General features: G+C 35.7%; 1 protein-coding gene across 9 annotated transcripts in view; it reads right to left on the bottom strand.

The window, feature by feature from the left end:
* Nucleotides 1-18,048, bottom strand: part of ANKS1B (ankyrin repeat and sterile alpha motif domain containing 1B) — a 755,486-nt gene that overhangs the window by 392,476 nt on the left and 344,962 nt on the right. For all 9 annotated transcript variants that reach the window (XM_004675770.2, XM_012720251.1, XM_012720253.1 and 6 more), the window contains exons 13-14: nt 9,332-9,918; nt 7,603-7,675 (exon numbers count right to left, since the gene is read on the bottom strand). In XM_004675770.2, the coding sequence (XP_004675827.1) occupies nt 7,603-7,675; nt 9,332-9,918 (660 nt within the window). The remainder of the gene's footprint in view (nt 1-7,602; nt 7,676-9,331; nt 9,919-18,048) is intronic.

Genomic DNA, 18,048 nt, shown 5'->3' with positions numbered 1-18,048 from the left:
CATGCATGTATTTATGTATTTATTATGTATTTACTGATTGTATTATTTATTTATTAATTATCTGACTTTTATTATTTTATTATTTGTATACTTGATTCTTATACCCAAATGCTATTATATTAAGATATAATGGAATTTTCTATTTGATACAAATTCCAGTATTTCATCAGAAGTTGATATAGCAATCAATCTGTACATATTTCACACATACAATTTTGTCACACATACAATTCTGATTCCTGTACAGATATCATATATTTGTCACACACATACATGAGCACATGAAGCACAGATTTTTTAAAACACTGACTACACAGAGAAAATCAGTCCAACACTGGTGAAATGCCCTTTATGGTTCAATTAATACTTAAAAAGAGAGAAGGAGAAGTGTCTGAGAAATTAAAAGATAAACCAAATGAGACTTAAGAAATTTTTAGTGCTGTCAAATAAAAAGTGGACTTGGTAAGGAGAAACTTAAGAAGGTTAATTGCAATAGGGAAAATGTGCCTCTATCAGAATTTGTGGGTACCTCCAAGTCAAACAGGAAAAGTCTTTTTATTTGACAGGTAGCAGTGGGCAGGAAGTTTGAGGGAAAATGGGATGAGTCAGTAGGGTGGATACAGAGAAAGATCTGCACAGCATACTAGGAAATATTTCTGTCTGTGGTCAGCTGGTTTAGAATGGGCTGTTTAGAAGATGGGGGAGGTCATGGGGGCACTAACCAAAGTTCAGGAAGCTGTGGGAGGAGAAGTACCGGACTACAGACTGGGAAAGCTAAGTCAGCGAGTAAGAAGTGGTCAGTTGTGAACACTTGGGAGAAAGGTATACACTACTGAAATACTAACTACGTTTTTGTCATAAAAATTCTTATAAGAAGATTAGTAGATTCAAAAAGCAGGCTAAGTATAGCTTCATAATCTTGTGTTTACTCCCATTCTCATCACTAATGAGTACATGATTTAGCAATTCATTTAAGTCTCCTATAAACCAGCAGAAGATAAGGGTTTTTAAGACAGCTGAGATGCTTAGGAGAAAGTCACTTTGGCATATAGGAACAAAGTACTTATCTGTCTTATAGATATAGATCAATGACGTTATGTGCGCATTTATTATATCAATATATTTTTAAAAGCGGTGTAAAATGGGGATCTGGCAACATTCCTAGTTGAAATCTCAAATCCTTGAGACTTATTGGTCATTTATCCTGAAGAAACAAGAAGTGGAAAGCTTTCAAGAAGGATATTTTGTCAAAGCACTATCCACAAAATGGAAGATAAAGGTATGAGCAAAGAATTATAACATTGGAAAAGATCCCTTTTATTTCAGTGAGGTGGTGTTTTCGAAGTCACAAAGCGGATTTATTGTTAAGTAACAAGTTGGAGAGATATGCATATAGTGTGATGTCATGTTTTTTAAAACAACGAACAGCTATCTATCATCTACTTCATTGTGATTGCATAAAATTAGAGAAAAGAGAACAATGGACATTTCAAATCTAGAGAATTTCAGCCACATGTTAATAATCAAAATCTATATCATGTAGGCTACTTTAGTTTTTTATAACTATTTGGAATGTATGTTGTTAAATACACTGTAATGTCTATTGTGCTAAGAACACAATTATTTGATTGATTAGAAAGATTGGTTGACTCAAGCTAACCTAACAATTACTGTTATTTACATTGCTACATTGCTATTTCAGTACTAACAGATTGCTTAAATTTAATCTATCTGAAAAAAATAAGTCACTAGTTAAACGTTACATAAAATAATAATAAAAGTAAGTCCTCTCTTGATTTAGACAAAATAATGTGTTTGTGTGCTAACGTATACTCTACCTACCTCCCCCAGTTGGTTCTATTAAAATAGTGCAGTAAAAGAAGTAAAATTAAAAAATAAATGTTACCGGTTGCAGAGCATTTCACCGAGAGGGTTTTATGTGCAATTTAACAACTCATGGAAAAAAAGAATATTCCTGGAGGCAAAGAAAATTTTTCCTCTGAAAATAAGTGAAACTCAGGACATTATTAGCATTTATGCATTCCCTTTAGGGAGGCAGGAGATATTCAGACCTGTGATTCATTTAAATATATGACCATGTGACTTGTGCTTTGGGAGGGCTTTGGGGTTTGAGTTCTATCAATAGTTAGGCTTTGCTAAGTAAGGAGGTGGCTGGTTCTATATCTACACATCCTCCGCTGGCTCTCCTGGGTGCAGATGAGTGTGATTGGAGCTAAAGAGAAAAAAGCAAAGGTCTGGCTTTTGTTGTTTTCTGTAGGCAGCATGTTTTATTATTGAAAGGAGTGTGAACTTCAGGAGAAAGGAAACATTTGAAGCAAGTTGACTGACAGTTACCATTTGTGAGCCTTTCCTCATCTACAAAATGGGCACAAATAACAATGAAATGACTGTTTTTGAAATTAAATGCAAAAAACCTTCACAGGAATAAGTCACATAAAAACTGCCATATAGTAAAAGTGGAATTCATTTTGGCTTCTTTCCTGTTGTTTTCTGTAGACATTTTTAATAGGTTTTTCTCAGAGAAGCTGTAAATAATCCCTGGGAAGCTGCAACAACATCTCCTAGAATTTGATGAGTGTTATTCCCCTCAGCAATGTCAGCAGGACAGCTACCAGCCAGATGGGCCAAGTGCCTGTTGCCTCTCCAGAGCGATGGAGAACAGAGCTGTCCCTGACTGCCACTAAGATGTCAGGGAGGGGCAGCGTCTGGAGCTGGGGAGGTATCTTGCCTAGCCAGAGAGTCCTCTTTGTAAAGCCCCATGTGAGCTCTCTGGTTCTACAGACCAGGGAGAAGGGAGAACCTAGACCTTGAGGCAAGGGACACAAACCCTGCCAGGGAACTAAATTCCTAGAAACTCATTGTGAAAGATCTCTATGGTTACGAACCATCACCTGTCACCTGTCCCTTAGATTCTGGAAGAAGAACCAAAATTCGGAAACTAGGGTTGAAGGATTGATGTTAGCTACTGTTTCAAGGCTATGTATTTCCCGGCAAATGCCTTAAGCATTGTGCTTTCTCTGTGATAAAATGCTTTAGAAATTCATTTTAATAGCTTTCATTTATAATTAAAATTTAAATGGAATTTGTATATTGGCAAAAACAGGCTTTAAAAAGATAAGACTAGAGAATGTTTCTCTTGGAATACAGTTAACCTTAAGTGTAAGAAAATTCTTAAAAACTAAATACATTTCTTATAGTCATGTATTTGAGGTCAGTCTAATACAGCCCATATATCTGACATCTGTTTAGTGTTCTATGAGATTATTAAAGTCAGGCCAGAAATAGGGGGCATTTGCAAGGCTGTCTGTCACCCCTGTATTGTAAAGACTGGGCACTTGATTACGCTGCATATTTGCTGTTGTGTAATAAGCAAGTCCTAGGAGGCTAATTATTGTCTCCACTTTACTTAAGTGATCCTCAGTCTCATCAAGAAGATCATCAACCTGATTCTTAGAAAGTGTGACAATTTGTACTTCCAATAAATGTGGTAAATTTCCTAACTTGAAAGTGCTGCTTTGTGGCCTTGTGATCAAAGGACAATGTTGAAGAAATAAAACTTTGAGAAAGGCTCCCCATGAAAGCAATTTAGAATTAAGAGTAGTTATATCTTAACTATACTTATCGCTGATTAAAAAAAAAAAAGCAAAATTTCTCAAGTATCTTCCTGTGTGGCTTATGCTGTAATTAGAAAGATAACTTATGCATACTTGGATGAGGAGGCAAGAGAATTTATATTTATTGATCACCTGGTGTGTTCTAAGCTATAATTGTACAAGTATATATAATTTAATCTTTTTGCAGTCATATGAGATGGTTTGGAAATCTGAATTTACAGAGGGGTAAGGAAGAGGTGACATCAAAGAGGTCGCAAGACAGATGAATTGTAAAGCTAGAATGTGAAGTCAAGTCCACCTAACATTAAAATCTATTCTATGAAAAAGTCCTATCTATGGAGCACATAATTATGTAGAATATACTATCACATTACATTTCCAACATCAATAAAGAATAAATTGTTCTACATAATATGAGGTATTCAATGTAATTGAATCCTTCTCCCCATGCCTATTTGTTTGACATTTAAATTGGATTTCAAGTGAGAAACCAGATATTATTTTTCTGAAAACTATCCATTAATAATATTTTAAGAGAGAACCTGACACTGACCTACAGTAAATTTAATAAATTTTATTTACTCTACTTCTGCCTTAGTCCTGAGCAGTTGAGGCTTCTGGATTAGATTCAAACTACTATATAATTATTATATATATAAAAAAAGATAGTGACAGTGATGATAGTTATGAGTGGAACCAGTTGGTTGATTCATAGGGACTGCTTCACTATAAGCTGGTTCAGATTTTTAGGTGTGAAATGAGAGTTCCAAGTTCCTTCCAAGTAATGCTTTGTTTAGAGAATACCTGATGGTGCAAGTGAGTGTGTGTGTGTGTGTGTTGAGGTGGGGGAGATGGCAAACAAAAGCACTGAAAAAATGGGTAAGAGTAGGGAAAACTTAATGCTAAACCTTGAACTTCCATGCATCGGTCTCGTTTCTGACTCTATTTTCCCAGTCATCCTTTGGGGTTTTTAGCAATACTTATCATAAATTCTCATACAATGGTGCAGTTGTTAGCACTGGGCGTGGTGCTATACTCAGTGGCCTTCTGAAGCAAAATGCTACAGACTGAAGGCACAAACCAGGCAACGTGGGATTTCTTCTTGTTTACTCTCAATGTCCCTCCCATTAGTTTTATTACTATGTCTTCCCATTTTCAAGCAAAAAGAGTCTCAGATTGAAAAAAAAAATTAGACTGTTTCACATATTCACAAAATCAACACATTCTAGATTTTTCTTGATTCTTTATCAGGCTACCCTGGTGGCTTATGCTCTTTTAGTAATTAGTCTTCTCTGCTAATTACTAGGCTTGCTACTACCTGTTTTCCAACTGGCACACCATAACAATTCCAGGAACACAGCAAGTTTAACATGAAGATTGAGCTTAGCTGAAACATAAGATTCTTTTTTTTTAATATTTATTTACTTATTTATGCATACAGAACTGGGGCATAAGCCACAGGTGCAGGGGTGGTGAGAGTATTCACCAGAGACAGAGAGGGGAAACAGAACAGGCCAAATGATGAAGTATACTGCTGAGAGGAGCAGTGGGCGGGTTAAGAGAGATCTGCCATGTCATGTGAGTCACCTCTGGGGCCAAGAATCAAACTCCCACTGAAGTAGCTTCACTAGCTTGCAGTGCTGCATCCTAACCAGTTGCACCACCAGAGAGGGCCCAGTAAGATTCTTAAAGATGGGGCTTAGGTGTGTTTACCTTTGAACATCCATAGTGTCAAACATAATGTCTTTCATAATGGCAGGGCAAGGGGGGAGCTAAAGTTTAATACAAATGTGGAAGACACATGCCATTGGACCTATCTCTACAATGATAATGTCACCACCACTTCGCTCAGTGAGGAAAATGAATGTGTTGCCTAAGAGCAGAGAGTTTGAACAGTGTAGCTGAGGTCTGCATTCACTGCTGCCTTCTGATTCCCCCATGTGATTTTCCAACCACACTCAATACCCTATACACTATTTGTGAAATGTCATCTTCATGGGGTTGTTTAGTCTCTGGTTCTACCTAGCCTCTAGAGGGACCAGATTGCAGCTCAGTAAAGCTGCAATTCACAACTAGCTTAATGGCCAACTGGAATGCTCCATGTTATGGTCAATCACTTAGTGCATAATTAGTGTGTAATTAAGAGGTGAAAATTAAGGCACATACAGAACCAGTCTTTGTTAATAGTAACGATGCTTTGGGGACACAGTCTACTTTGATATTCATTACCACTGTAGAAAAATAGTAAACAAAGTCAGCGGGTGGCAGGGCAGCAGGGGAGGTGGGAGGAAGGGGCTTGAGGGAAAGTCATCTGTGGGTTGTTTAGCACTCTCTGGCCTTTCAAAGACAGCTTTGTTTGAGTGGCACATTTAACAAATATAAATCACATTTATGCTAGTTTTATGATTCTCTGCTATGTTCTCTTCAAAGAATTTAGAATATTAGTGGTCAATGTCACCTAAACCTTCCAACAGAGAAGCACTTGGTATCTACTTTAATATTCTCAGTAGCAGCAAATTTACTATTGTTAAGAAAAATCTGATCTTCACATCACTCAAAAATCTTCATTCCTACAGCTTTCTTGAAATTATTCTGTGCAAAAGGATGATGTGGCAACACACATTCCTAGGCCAGTCTTTTGAAAACTGGCAAAGTTGTCAAGGCTTATCAGCATTTTGGTATGAGAGAGCTGGCCATGTACAAAAACTTATATACTTGTATCATTAAACATATGCATAGTGTTAGAACATTTTTCATAATTTTTCAGTGGTTAAAGTCTAAAAAATTTATGCATTTCAGAAAAAACCCTTATCTAGCCTTTAAAGTATACATAGAGTGTAATAAACATGCAAGCCAGCTATATTAGAATGATTTAAATTTTCACTTTTCCTTGCCCCAGCATAGGAAAAGTGAGTGAGGGTGTACGGCAGGGGTCTCACTTAGACCTGTGTGCTGCCTTCATGGATGGAATCCCAGAGAGCAATGCCCTGTCTCTTCCCCAGGCCCAGTGCCCTGCAGAGGGCCATTCTCCAGCAACCCTGTGTCTGAGTCACTCGGTGTGCTGTTGAATAGGCCCTGTGAGGAATCAAGGGAATATTCAGCTCCGTAACTGTTGATTCTATGATTCAGTCTCACTTCTGTCATAGGCCTCAGACTTATTATTGCTACAGGAACTTCAACTATCACTATTCATTGCAACATGAACACTCCTGAGAGCTTGGAAATCACCTACTTTAACTCCAGCTTCTGCAGACTTAGGCAGGCCACAGTTACACCTTCTCATAGTGTCAGAGTAGAAATGGAACATAGTCCTTTGTCTCCAGCATAGTGTTTTTTTTGGATGACTGTTACTACTATTTTTGGTATTTGACATCATCCATCAGCATTAAACAAAATATTGTATTAAGCAAAAGGTTCTCAAAGGAAGTTGTAAATGGCCTTCTACTGTGAGCTTTAATTGTAAAGGAGAAAATAATACTTTGCATTGGTAATATAGTAAATAACGATGGAAAAATCAGCTATTTGTGAGATGCTCTGCTAGGTACTATGGGGAACGTGAAGATGAGAAACATAGTTTTGCTGTGCTGCAGCTTCCAATTTCAGAGGAGTTGTAAATAATGCTGGCCAGGATGAATGGGATATTTCACTGAATGAGAAACAGCAGCGCATGATGTCATCACATCCCAGCACTTGGAAGTAATCCATACTCAGTTTTACATGAGGTTGAAATTTCATTAATGTTAACTGCATTTTAAGATAACACATGGGAAAAAAACTCTCAATTTGCTAAATCAATAATCAATATACTTGTGGTTAATGATGGTTAGAGGATAGGACTGTGGAAGGAAAAATACTTATGGGTGATTTTATTATGATAAAATATGAAATATTCTAAAGACATCTATCACTTCTCAGTTAGTTCCTTAGCACATTTACTCAGTACAATGCAGAGGAGAGGTTTTCTTACTTGTGGTCTCGCCGTTGATTTCTTCAAGTTCACTGTTAATTCCAACATCTATGGAATTCATTATTTTGTCAATCTGTGAGAAACAAAAACCAAATCCAATGAGTTATTACATTCACTTTTGGCAATGCATTTTAAAATAACTTTCAAGTGCCAGAGCATATTCCTTATATCACTACGACTGTGATACTACAATGAAGAGGTTGACAGAGAAAGCTTTAAATGGAATCATACATCTTTTGAATTACTTTTGAAATATAAATTGTGTCTCCCCTTTCTTAAACTTTCAAAATCAGCTTTTCTTTATATTTCTTAAAATGAAATTTGTTTAGACCGAGATGGGTCAGCAAATCATGAATTCTCTTTTTTTTTTTTAAATCAGGAGAAAGTGCTCATGTGATAATGATGGCTCTCTGCGACATCTGATTCAGACAAGGTACACTGCCTGTGACTGATGAAGGGGTGGGTTTCTGATTGTGAGCATGATCACTAGAAACAAGTTCTTAATAAATGGTTTGACCACAGCACAAGTTGATTTGTGACATATTATCATAAGAAGGTAGGCACGGAAACAGCTTAATTCTGGGATAAATGTTAATTTGACCTGCCTCATTTGAAAAATGATATCAAATGTTATCCTAAAATTATACATATAAGAAATGGGTAGTCTCAAAGAAACCACTGATCTAGTGTGGAATTGACAGGATGATATGACTATCTAAGCTTTAGCCATTTTTGGTTAAATCCCCTGTTCCTTATCCTAGCAACTTGAGTAGAGAAAAAGCTTCAGAAAGGACAGCAAGCATTACTTAAATGTCCCATTTTGTTCACCCTGAAACAGATGCAGAGAGATTAAGTGATTTTCCCAAACAGCTCAATTCAGAATGTCAATATCGGAATCATTTCCATTTCTAGTTCTCAGAATACTATAGTGACCTATTGTGCTTCACAACCTAATTCTGCACAGTTTTATGAGAGACAAAAATGTTGGACAAAATGCTAAAGGAGAATATAGCCCATTCTTTGAAGAATTTTAAGAAAAACAAGAAACTTTGTTATTTTATGATATTGTCCTCCTCAGGGACAAAGAATGAGATTTCAAAAGCTTACAAGGACATTTACTTTCTAAGTAATTTTGCAAAATTAAAGACTTTGTCTTTAAGTAAAACTTAAAGTGGAGATATTCAACACCAACACATTTTTCTTTAATGTCTCTGTGATAGTTGTAAAAGGAAAGGGAAATATTAAGTAATTTGTGTTCATTGTATGGTGCTTGGAGAAGAGCCAGGGCCATTTGGTTTATCATTAAGGTTAAGATTATAAGGCATTTTAAGAAAAAGTAAGATACTCTAAAAGGAGAGGCTCTAATAAAGAATTCAGCAAGTAGCAAAATGATACAGAGGAGCAAAAATACAAAGATTTTTCTTAACTTGTCAGCAACAGTGCTTGGTGGGATATAATGCGAACATTCTCTTGTAGCTCATAGCTAGTTATTACTTCTGCTTGATATCAATTTCTATGGAAACAATAGATCCCCCTGCATGTGTGAAACAGTGTTTGTTTTTACATTCCCTGTGAAATTATTCTGTATTACCCTAGACCCTTTCCTTTTCAATTGGAGCTGCATGTGGGTTTTTTTCCCCTCTGAAAGACTTAAAATGCTGAAATTCCTTCCCCTAAACCTCCCTCAACACCAAAGCTTTATACAAAGCACAAGAAGAACAAGGCTTACTTCTTCCCATTCGGAAGTGAAGGAAGGCGTTCTTTCAGAATTCCCTTTAGAACTGTGTTCAGCAGTTGAAGATTCACTCCAGTTAACTCTTGATGTTTTCTCATTCGAAGGGTAGGCAATGAGATCAGAATCTGACTTAGAGACATTTTTTGACAAGTGCATGTCGATTAGGGCTTTTGGCAATGACCTTATCCTCCCCAGTGTACAGGCTCTCTCCACAAATCCCCCTGTGTTCACCATCCACTGGTCTCCACTTCGGGATCCACTTCTACTTGTCCTAGTGCCAACAATGGTATGGTTTTCGAGTTGGTTGCTTTTTTTGTGAAAAATTGTTCTACTGACCACTTTGGGTTTAATTTTCTTTACCAAAGGTTCTGAGTTATTTTCTATTGGAGACTTCTTGAAAGGCAAAGGACTATTTGCCAAATTGATTTCATTCTGTCCTTCATGTTCATCTCTTTTCCCATAGAGATGAAATGGATTTTCAGGGGATTCACAGGCTGGAGAGGACCCATGGAGAAGGCCTGCAAATTGTCCGGGGTCATATTCTTTGGGGGGATCATTTTCCTCTTGTTGAGAGAGGTCATCTGCAAAAGGGAGAAAGATGTCAGGATGCTTGTTTATAATGACTCCAAATCTCTGATATAATAGCAGTGCCCTGTTAAGCCTATTCAATACCCAGACATTTGATTTATTGCCATATACCAATATCCTCATTTTACAAATACACATAACCCTAAAGTGTGATATAGTATAATGTACAATACAAGTAATTGAATCTGTATGTGTGTACCTGATATATCCTAGGGTGAAACTCAAAGGTATGAATTGAATAACTGCAGATTTTCTTCCCCATACCCAGGATACATATTTTATATTGGATGCAAAAATTAGGTCTATGTGCAATAGGAAGGCCATGTCTAAACTTTGTGGTAACTGAATTCCTATGCACTAAGACATCAAGCAGGTAAATAAGATCATATGTAATCATATATCTCTACCTTTTTCCAAGCAATTAAATTAGACACAATCTTGAAGAGAAGTAAAATTGGAGTTAATTTATGATTAATAATCCTGAGGATATTTCTTAACTAGAAGATTAAGATTAAGAATAATTGTCTATCAGCTTTATAATTTAGACTAAAAGGATTTGTTCAGGCTTACCACAGGCAAAAAAATGCAACCTATAGTACCAATAAAAAAGTGAGATACATTTACAAGAAACTACTGTTGAGCTGTTAGCACGAAACTATCTTTTCCTTTCTTTTTTGAAGTGGTATTAATTATTTAAAAAAAATTTTCAAATCTTTAAAAATATAACACATAATTATTTTGGCCCTCCCTGGTGGCGCAGCGGGTTAAAGCACTGCACTGAGAAACTAAAGCCACTTCCGCATGAGTTCGATCCCCGCCTGCCCGGGAGGTGACCACATGGCGTGGCAGACCTCTGCTGACCCGCCCGCTGCTCCCCTCAGCAGTGTACTTCGTCGATCTGCCTGTTCTGCTCCCTGCTCTGTCTCTGGTGAATCCTCTCACCCTCCGCATCTCTGGCCTGTACCCCAGCTCTGTACAAATAAATAAATAAATCTTTAAAAAAAAAATATAACACATAATTATTTCTAAGAAAAAAATGAACTCTCCCTGAGACTTAACATATATCATGCTCTTTAATGACTTGTCTTTTAAAGCTATATTGTGTAAATGCTGGTTAAATAACTTAGCAAAGGTAGTCAGTTTACTTTTGTCAATTGGAAATTTAAATTCAAAAAACTAAATATTTGCCAAGATTCAAAGTCAAATTATCCAGTAAACCCAGAATCCACTCTTATGAAAAAGTTAAATATAGCCAACTGGTATATAATTATAAGAAATGCAAAGTTGGCTTGATTAAAAAATTAGAGAGGAGCACACAGACATCTCGTAAATTCAGAGGATTATAAGAGATTATATGAACATTTGTATGCTAGTAGACTGAATAATCTAGAAGAGATAGACAAACTCAGAGAAATAAGTGACCACTTGAGATTGTATCCGGAAGAAGCAGAGAAACTGAGCAGATTAATTATAAGCAAGGAAACTGAAACAGTATAAAAAAATCTATAAAACAAAAGTCCAGACCAGATGTTTTACTAAGTTCTATCAACCCTTCAAAAATGAACTAGTAACTGTCTTTCTCAAACTCTTCCAAAAAACTTAGAAAAGGAATAGTTTAAAAGACATCACCTCAGATGTTTTACTAAGTTCTATCAACCCTTCAAAAATGAACTAGTAACTGTCTTTCTCAAACTCTTCCAAAAAACTTAGAAAAGGAATATTTTAAAAGACATCACCTCAATATCCAAACCAGACATAGATAACACACACACACACATGTAGAAACTGTAGAAATTTTGTCAGTAAACCTAATTCAATGAAGCATTATAGCTATGACCAAATGGGATTTTTTTTCCCCCACGGACACAAGGATGCTTCAGTATCTAAAAATCAATCAACATAATCTACCACATCAATAAAAGGAAAGATAAAGATGATATGGTGATATAAATAGATGCCAAAAAAGCACTTGGTAACTCAACATTCAATTATAAAGATGCTCAAAAATTTGGGATAGAACACACCTTAACATAAAAGGCCATATATGACAAACCCATTGCTAACATCATAATCACGAAAAACTTAAATATTTTTCAGTAAGATCTGTACAACATAAGGATATCTGTTTTTAGCACTATAATTCAAACAGTATTGGAAGTCCTAGGTAGAACAATCAGGCAAGAGAAGGACACAAAAGGAGCCCAAACTGGAAAAAAGAAGTAAAGCTGTTACTTATAGATGACATGACAATGTACACCCAAAACCTTAAATGGTACACTAAAAAAATAACTGAAACAGGGCTCTCCCTGGTAGTGCAACGGGTTAAAGCATTGTATTATGAAGCTCTCTGAAGCCACGGCAGCACACATTCAACACTGGGCCAGGGAGCTGACCTCTTCTGACCAGCTCGCTGCTCCCCTCAGCAGTGTACTGTCAATCTGCCTGTTCTGCTCCACACTCTGTCTCTGGTGAATCCTCTCACCCACCACACCTCTGGCCTGTACTCCAGTTCTGTAAGCATAAATAAATAAATATTTAAATAAAAAACTAACTGAAACAATAATCAAGTCAGCAAATGTCAGGTTATAAAACCAGTTGACTTCTTATATGTGAACTATGAGCTTGATGGAGAAATCAAGAAAATAATCCCTTTTATAACTTCATCAAAGAGAATTAAAAATTTGGGAGTAACTTAGCAAAGGAAGTGAAGAACCAATAAAAAGAAAACAATAATGCATTATTAAATACATAGAAGAAACAAATAAATGGAATGATATTCCCTGCTCATGAATTGGAAGAGTTAGTGTTATAAACATGACCATCTTACTCAAAACAAGATACAGATTCAGTGAAATTCCTACCAAAATTTCAATGGTATTCTTCAAAGATATAGAACAAATATTACTAAAATCTATATGGTACTACAAAAGACCCCAGATAGCCAAAGAAGTCCTGAATTTTTTTTAAAAAATAAAGGGGGAAGTGTGGCAGTATCACACTTCCAGACTTTGAGCTATGCTGCAAAGTTATAACAATCCAAACAGTATGATATTAGATCATAATCCAAACAAAAATGGACATAAGAGCTAAATAAACACTTCCCAAAGAAGACATTCAGATTACTAAAAAGCACATGAACAAATGCTCATCACCACTTATCACCAGAGAAATGCAAGTCAACACCACATTGAGAGACAACCTCACTCCCATATCCTCATGACCAATATCAGATGGACCAGAGACGACAAACGCTGGCAAGGTGTGGAGAAAAAGGAGCCCTCTTACACTCTTGGGAATGTAGGTTTGTACAGTCTCTATGGAAAGCAGCATGCAGATTTATGAAAATATTAAAAATGGATCTACCACATGGCCCAGCAATCCCAATTCTAGGTATCTACTTGAAGAATACAAAAATCACTAATTCAAAGAGAAGTCTGCACTCTTTATGTTTGTTGCAGTACTTTACAATAGCCAAGATATAGAAACAACCAAAGTGACCCCAAACAGATGAGTGGATCAGGAAGATGTATGTATATACAGAAGGGAATACTACTCAGCAATTAAAAGTAAGCTAACTCTTGTCATTTGCAACAACATGGATGGAACTAGCAGGCTTAAGCTAAGTGACATAAGTCAGAAGGAGAAGGACAAATACAGGATGTTACTGCTTACATGTGGAATATTAGATAAACAAAGATTCAGATAAAGTCAACCAATAACAAACACTGGATAGCCACTGGATACTTAGAACTGAAGCTGTCAGAGGGTGATGGGGAAAAAGAGAGAGCAAAGGAAAAAGAGAGAAAAAGGAAAAAGAGAGAACAAAGTAGAAGAATTATGGGCTATGGTGGAGAACTATGGGTGTGTTAGTGGAGAGAGTGGTGTAGAGTATTGTTAGTTAGCTAACAATAATTAAAATGTGAAATCCTATGCCTCTAAACCACATACAATACTATAAACCAACGTTATCTCCATTAAAAATAGATATGCTAATTAATTAATTACTCAATTTTTAAAAAGTGATCCTAGAGTTGCTCTCTCCTTCCTTTTCCTTTGTGAGGATGATAAACCTCACGCCTATATGAGGCCCATGTTTAGCCATGTCAGCACTCTGGCCTCAGACTTCTAGCTAGTCTCCAGATAACAAGATTTAAATTTCTGTTGTTTTTAAGCTTAAAAAAAAAAAAGTAAAAGAATACCTGGGCCCTCCCTTTTGGCCCAATGGGTTAAAGCACAGCACTATGAAGCTATCTGAAACCAGTGCAGCACAAATTCAATTCCTGGTCAGGGAGGTGACCCACATGGTGCAGCAGACCTCTCCTGACCTGCTCGCTGCGCCGCTTAGCAATGTACTTTGTCAATCTGCCTGTTCTGCTCCCCTCTCTGTCTCTGTTGAATCTTCTCACCACCTCTGCCCCCACGCCGCTGGCCTGTACCCCAGTTCTTGTATGCATAAATAAATAAATCTTAAAAAAATAAAAGAATGCCTAAAGCATAGAACACATTAAATATATGTTCCTACTATTATAACAAGAAAATTTAATCTACAGGGTTTAATTTTTACAAATTATGTAGGGTAAATTGATTGTACTAGACACTCAAGGAAGATTGTTATTTTGATATGGTAATCATATGAAATTTACTCCATTGTTTCCACTTGCATATTTTTAAAAGTAGGCTTTGAAGACAATTTTTGCATCTTCTTATTATTTCTTTAGATGAAACAGGCAAAATATATAGATTAAGCTGTTTTCATAACTCGTCTCATTTAATTTCACACCTCTCTTATGCTAAGTTGATACTTCATGCCAAGGTACAAAACTAAATATGTGTGAATTCCTATCTGATATTTATTCAAAGCATCATTAGCATTTCATAGAAATATCAGAGTAAGCACCTAGGAGTAAAGCAATTCAATAATTTTTTTTAACCCTTCTTTGCACCTACTTTATTACCATTACAAAATCCTAGATAATTATATAAAAAACTTAAAAATTTCATATTGAGATAAAGACATATGAAAAACAAGTAACTTCATATATTACAGGTCATATCTTTAATCTGCTGGGTCATACAATTAAAATTAGAAAATGAAACATCTCAGGCTGTTTCCACAAGTTGGCTAATGCCAGTGGTGCTGCAATGGACACAAGAAGGCATAAATGCTTTCAAATTAGTGTTTCTGCATTCTTCATCAGATACTGAGGAGCGGAATGTGGGGTTGTTTGGCAGATCTATTCCCAGTATTTGAGGAAACTCCATACTGTTTCCCTTGGAGTTGGGCCAATGTATATTCCCATCAAGGGTTTGAGGGCTTCATTTACTCTACAGTCTTCCCACCACTTGCTGCTGGGTTTTGGTGGCCATTTTCATAGGGCTGAGGTATGATCTTACTATAGTTTTGATCTACATTTGTATATTAGATGATGTGCATATCATATTTAAGTGCAAGGGTATTTAAAATATTATATTTTTCTGGTAAGTGGAATAGTATATCATTTCATAGTGACTGTATACTTGAGGTTTAAGTCTATTTGGCTTAATGCTGAGATCATTTCAACCAGTTTTCATTTATGAATATAGCTTAGGCTTAAGCTTCTTTCGTCTTTTGCTGTTATTATTTACTCTGTGTGTGTGTGTGTGTGTGTGTGCATGTTGCTTCCTTAGCTATAGATGGTACTATTACAAAGAACAGAAGCTGGAGCTTGCTTTATTGTGATCTAACAATATTTTCCTTTTAACGGATGAGTTTAGTCAATTTATATTTATTTTGATTATTTATCCATATAACACGGTTATTTTACTATTTGAAATATTTATCTTTCATTTTTTTCACCTCTATTTCTATTTTTGTTTTTATCCATTTTCTCTCTATGGCTTGTAATTTACATACATATATATTTTTTTCTTTAGGTACTCTTAAAATTTTACCATACATCTCAAATTTCTTGACATTTAAATAATATCTTATCCATTCCTTTACTGAATAACATTTAGATTTAGATTACTTTAAATTCAATTTCAATTTTTCTTTCTATAATTCTTACTGTGCTTTCATTCTATTTTTCAGGTTTCCACGTCAGATATTATTGCTTTATTCAGACAAATTTTAGTTGAATTTACATACAGGTTTACTATTTTATTTACCATTTTTTCTTCAGAATCATCCTTCTGGAAGTAGTTATCTAGATTTGCTTTTGAAAAAGCCTCAATATAAATGCTTTCAGATTTTTAACTATGTGTGTCTTCATATTTCACTTTATTAAAAGTAGTTTTGAGAAACCTCCAAATGGAGCTTCCATATGACCCAGCAATCCCACTCCTAGATACCAACCCAGAGGACACAAAAATATTGATTCAAAAGGACACCTGCACCCATATGCTTATCACTGTTCTATTTACAATAGGAAAAATGTGGAATCAACTCAAATACCCCAAAATAAATGACTGGATCAAGAAGATGTGGTGCATATATACAATGGAATATTATTCAGCAATCAAAAAAAGATAAACACATGCCTTTTGCAGCAACATGGATGGAGTTGGAAGAGATCATGCTTAGTGAAATAATCCAGAAATAAAAAGGAAAATACCTGATGATTTCACTCATAGCAGGAGCATAAGGGATCGGGGGGAAAGAAACAATTGTAATAAAGTAAAAATGAAAAACAACAGACAGCTATAAACCAGTGACATTTTACAGGAGTGGATAAGGGAATAGGATCAGAACTGGGATGGGAAGAGCACACGGGACTATGGTGATGGCACATGGATGAATTGGTGGTGGGAAGTCCACGTGGATTACAATGAGATGAATAAAAAGTACAAAATGAAGAATGATGTAAATAAATAAATACATTAAAAATAGTTTTTAAGTTCACAATTTTATATTGATGGCTAGTGTTGCTCATATTTTGAAGCTATTAGTCTACTTTTTTGTGGCTTCTATTACTTCCTTGATATATTTGCTATCATTGTTTTGTTTTTGTTTTTGTGGTTGATCTAGGCTTCCTTCCTCTCCACCTGCATGGAAAATCTCTAATGCTGCTACTTTCACAATGACATATTTTAGTATTAAATTCTTTTTTTTATTTAATCTTCTTGGTTACAATATGTTTCTTAGATCTATGAGAATGTATGTTTTCTCAGTTCTGGAAAAAATTCAGTCATTATCCTTTAAAAATCTTTTCCTCTCTTACATTTCTTTATCTGAATCTCTACTTCACTGTAGGTTAACCAACTTTCTATTTCACTCTTAATGTCTCCTTTCACACCTTTCATATTCTTTTCTTGGGGAAGATCTATTTTATTTTATGCATACAAGAACTGGGGTGCAGGCCAGAGGTGCAGGGGGTGAGAGGATTCGCCCGAGACAGAGAGGGGAACAGAACAGTCAAATTGACTGAAATAGTCTTTTGAGTGGAGCAGAAGGTGGGACAGGAGAAGTCTGCCATGCCACGTGGGTCAGCTCCCTGGCTGGGGATCAAACCCATGTTTCAGTGACTGTGGATAGCTTCATAGGTCTGTGCTCCAACCCGTTGTGCCACCAGGGAGGGCCCTACACCTTTCATATTCTGCATCTTTGGTTCTCAGTGCTATAATTTAGATATTTTCTCTAAATCTATCTTTCAATTCACCAAGTTTCTCTTCACCTATGCCTAATCTGCTGTTTAAATGCCCACTTACAATTTTAAAAATATTTTCAATTGATATTTTTTTTACATCTAGAAATTTCATTTATTTTTTAAACTTCCCTGTTACTTACTGGTTGTTCTTAATTTTACTCATCTTCATGACAGGAAAATTTACTTCTTTAGACAAATGCTTCCAGCAAATATATATATATTGTCATTGAGAACTAAATATGTGTCTGCATTTTTGCTGATACTAACTTGTACTTCATTGTCTTCTAACACTCTCAACCGTAAAGAGCACAGGCAATTTCTAAAGGAGTCTGTCCTATTCAAAATATTTTGTTTTGTTACAAAATAAGATCTCTCGGAGTACTTAGTCTGTCATTTTATTAAATAGCAAAATATTTTTATTGTAAAAATGTACATTTGTAAAATTTTACTTATAAACAACATAATTTATAAGGAACCTAAAGTTTTTTTTTTCAGCTA

This window comes from Condylura cristata, unplaced genomic scaffold (assembly GCF_000260355.1).
Source record: "Condylura cristata isolate star-nosed mole 26May11 unplaced genomic scaffold, ConCri1.0 scaffold00004, whole genome shotgun sequence".
Taxonomy (NCBI): Eukaryota; Metazoa; Chordata; class Mammalia; order Eulipotyphla; family Talpidae; genus Condylura; species Condylura cristata.
This window is presented reverse-complemented; position numbering and strand designations above follow the sequence as displayed.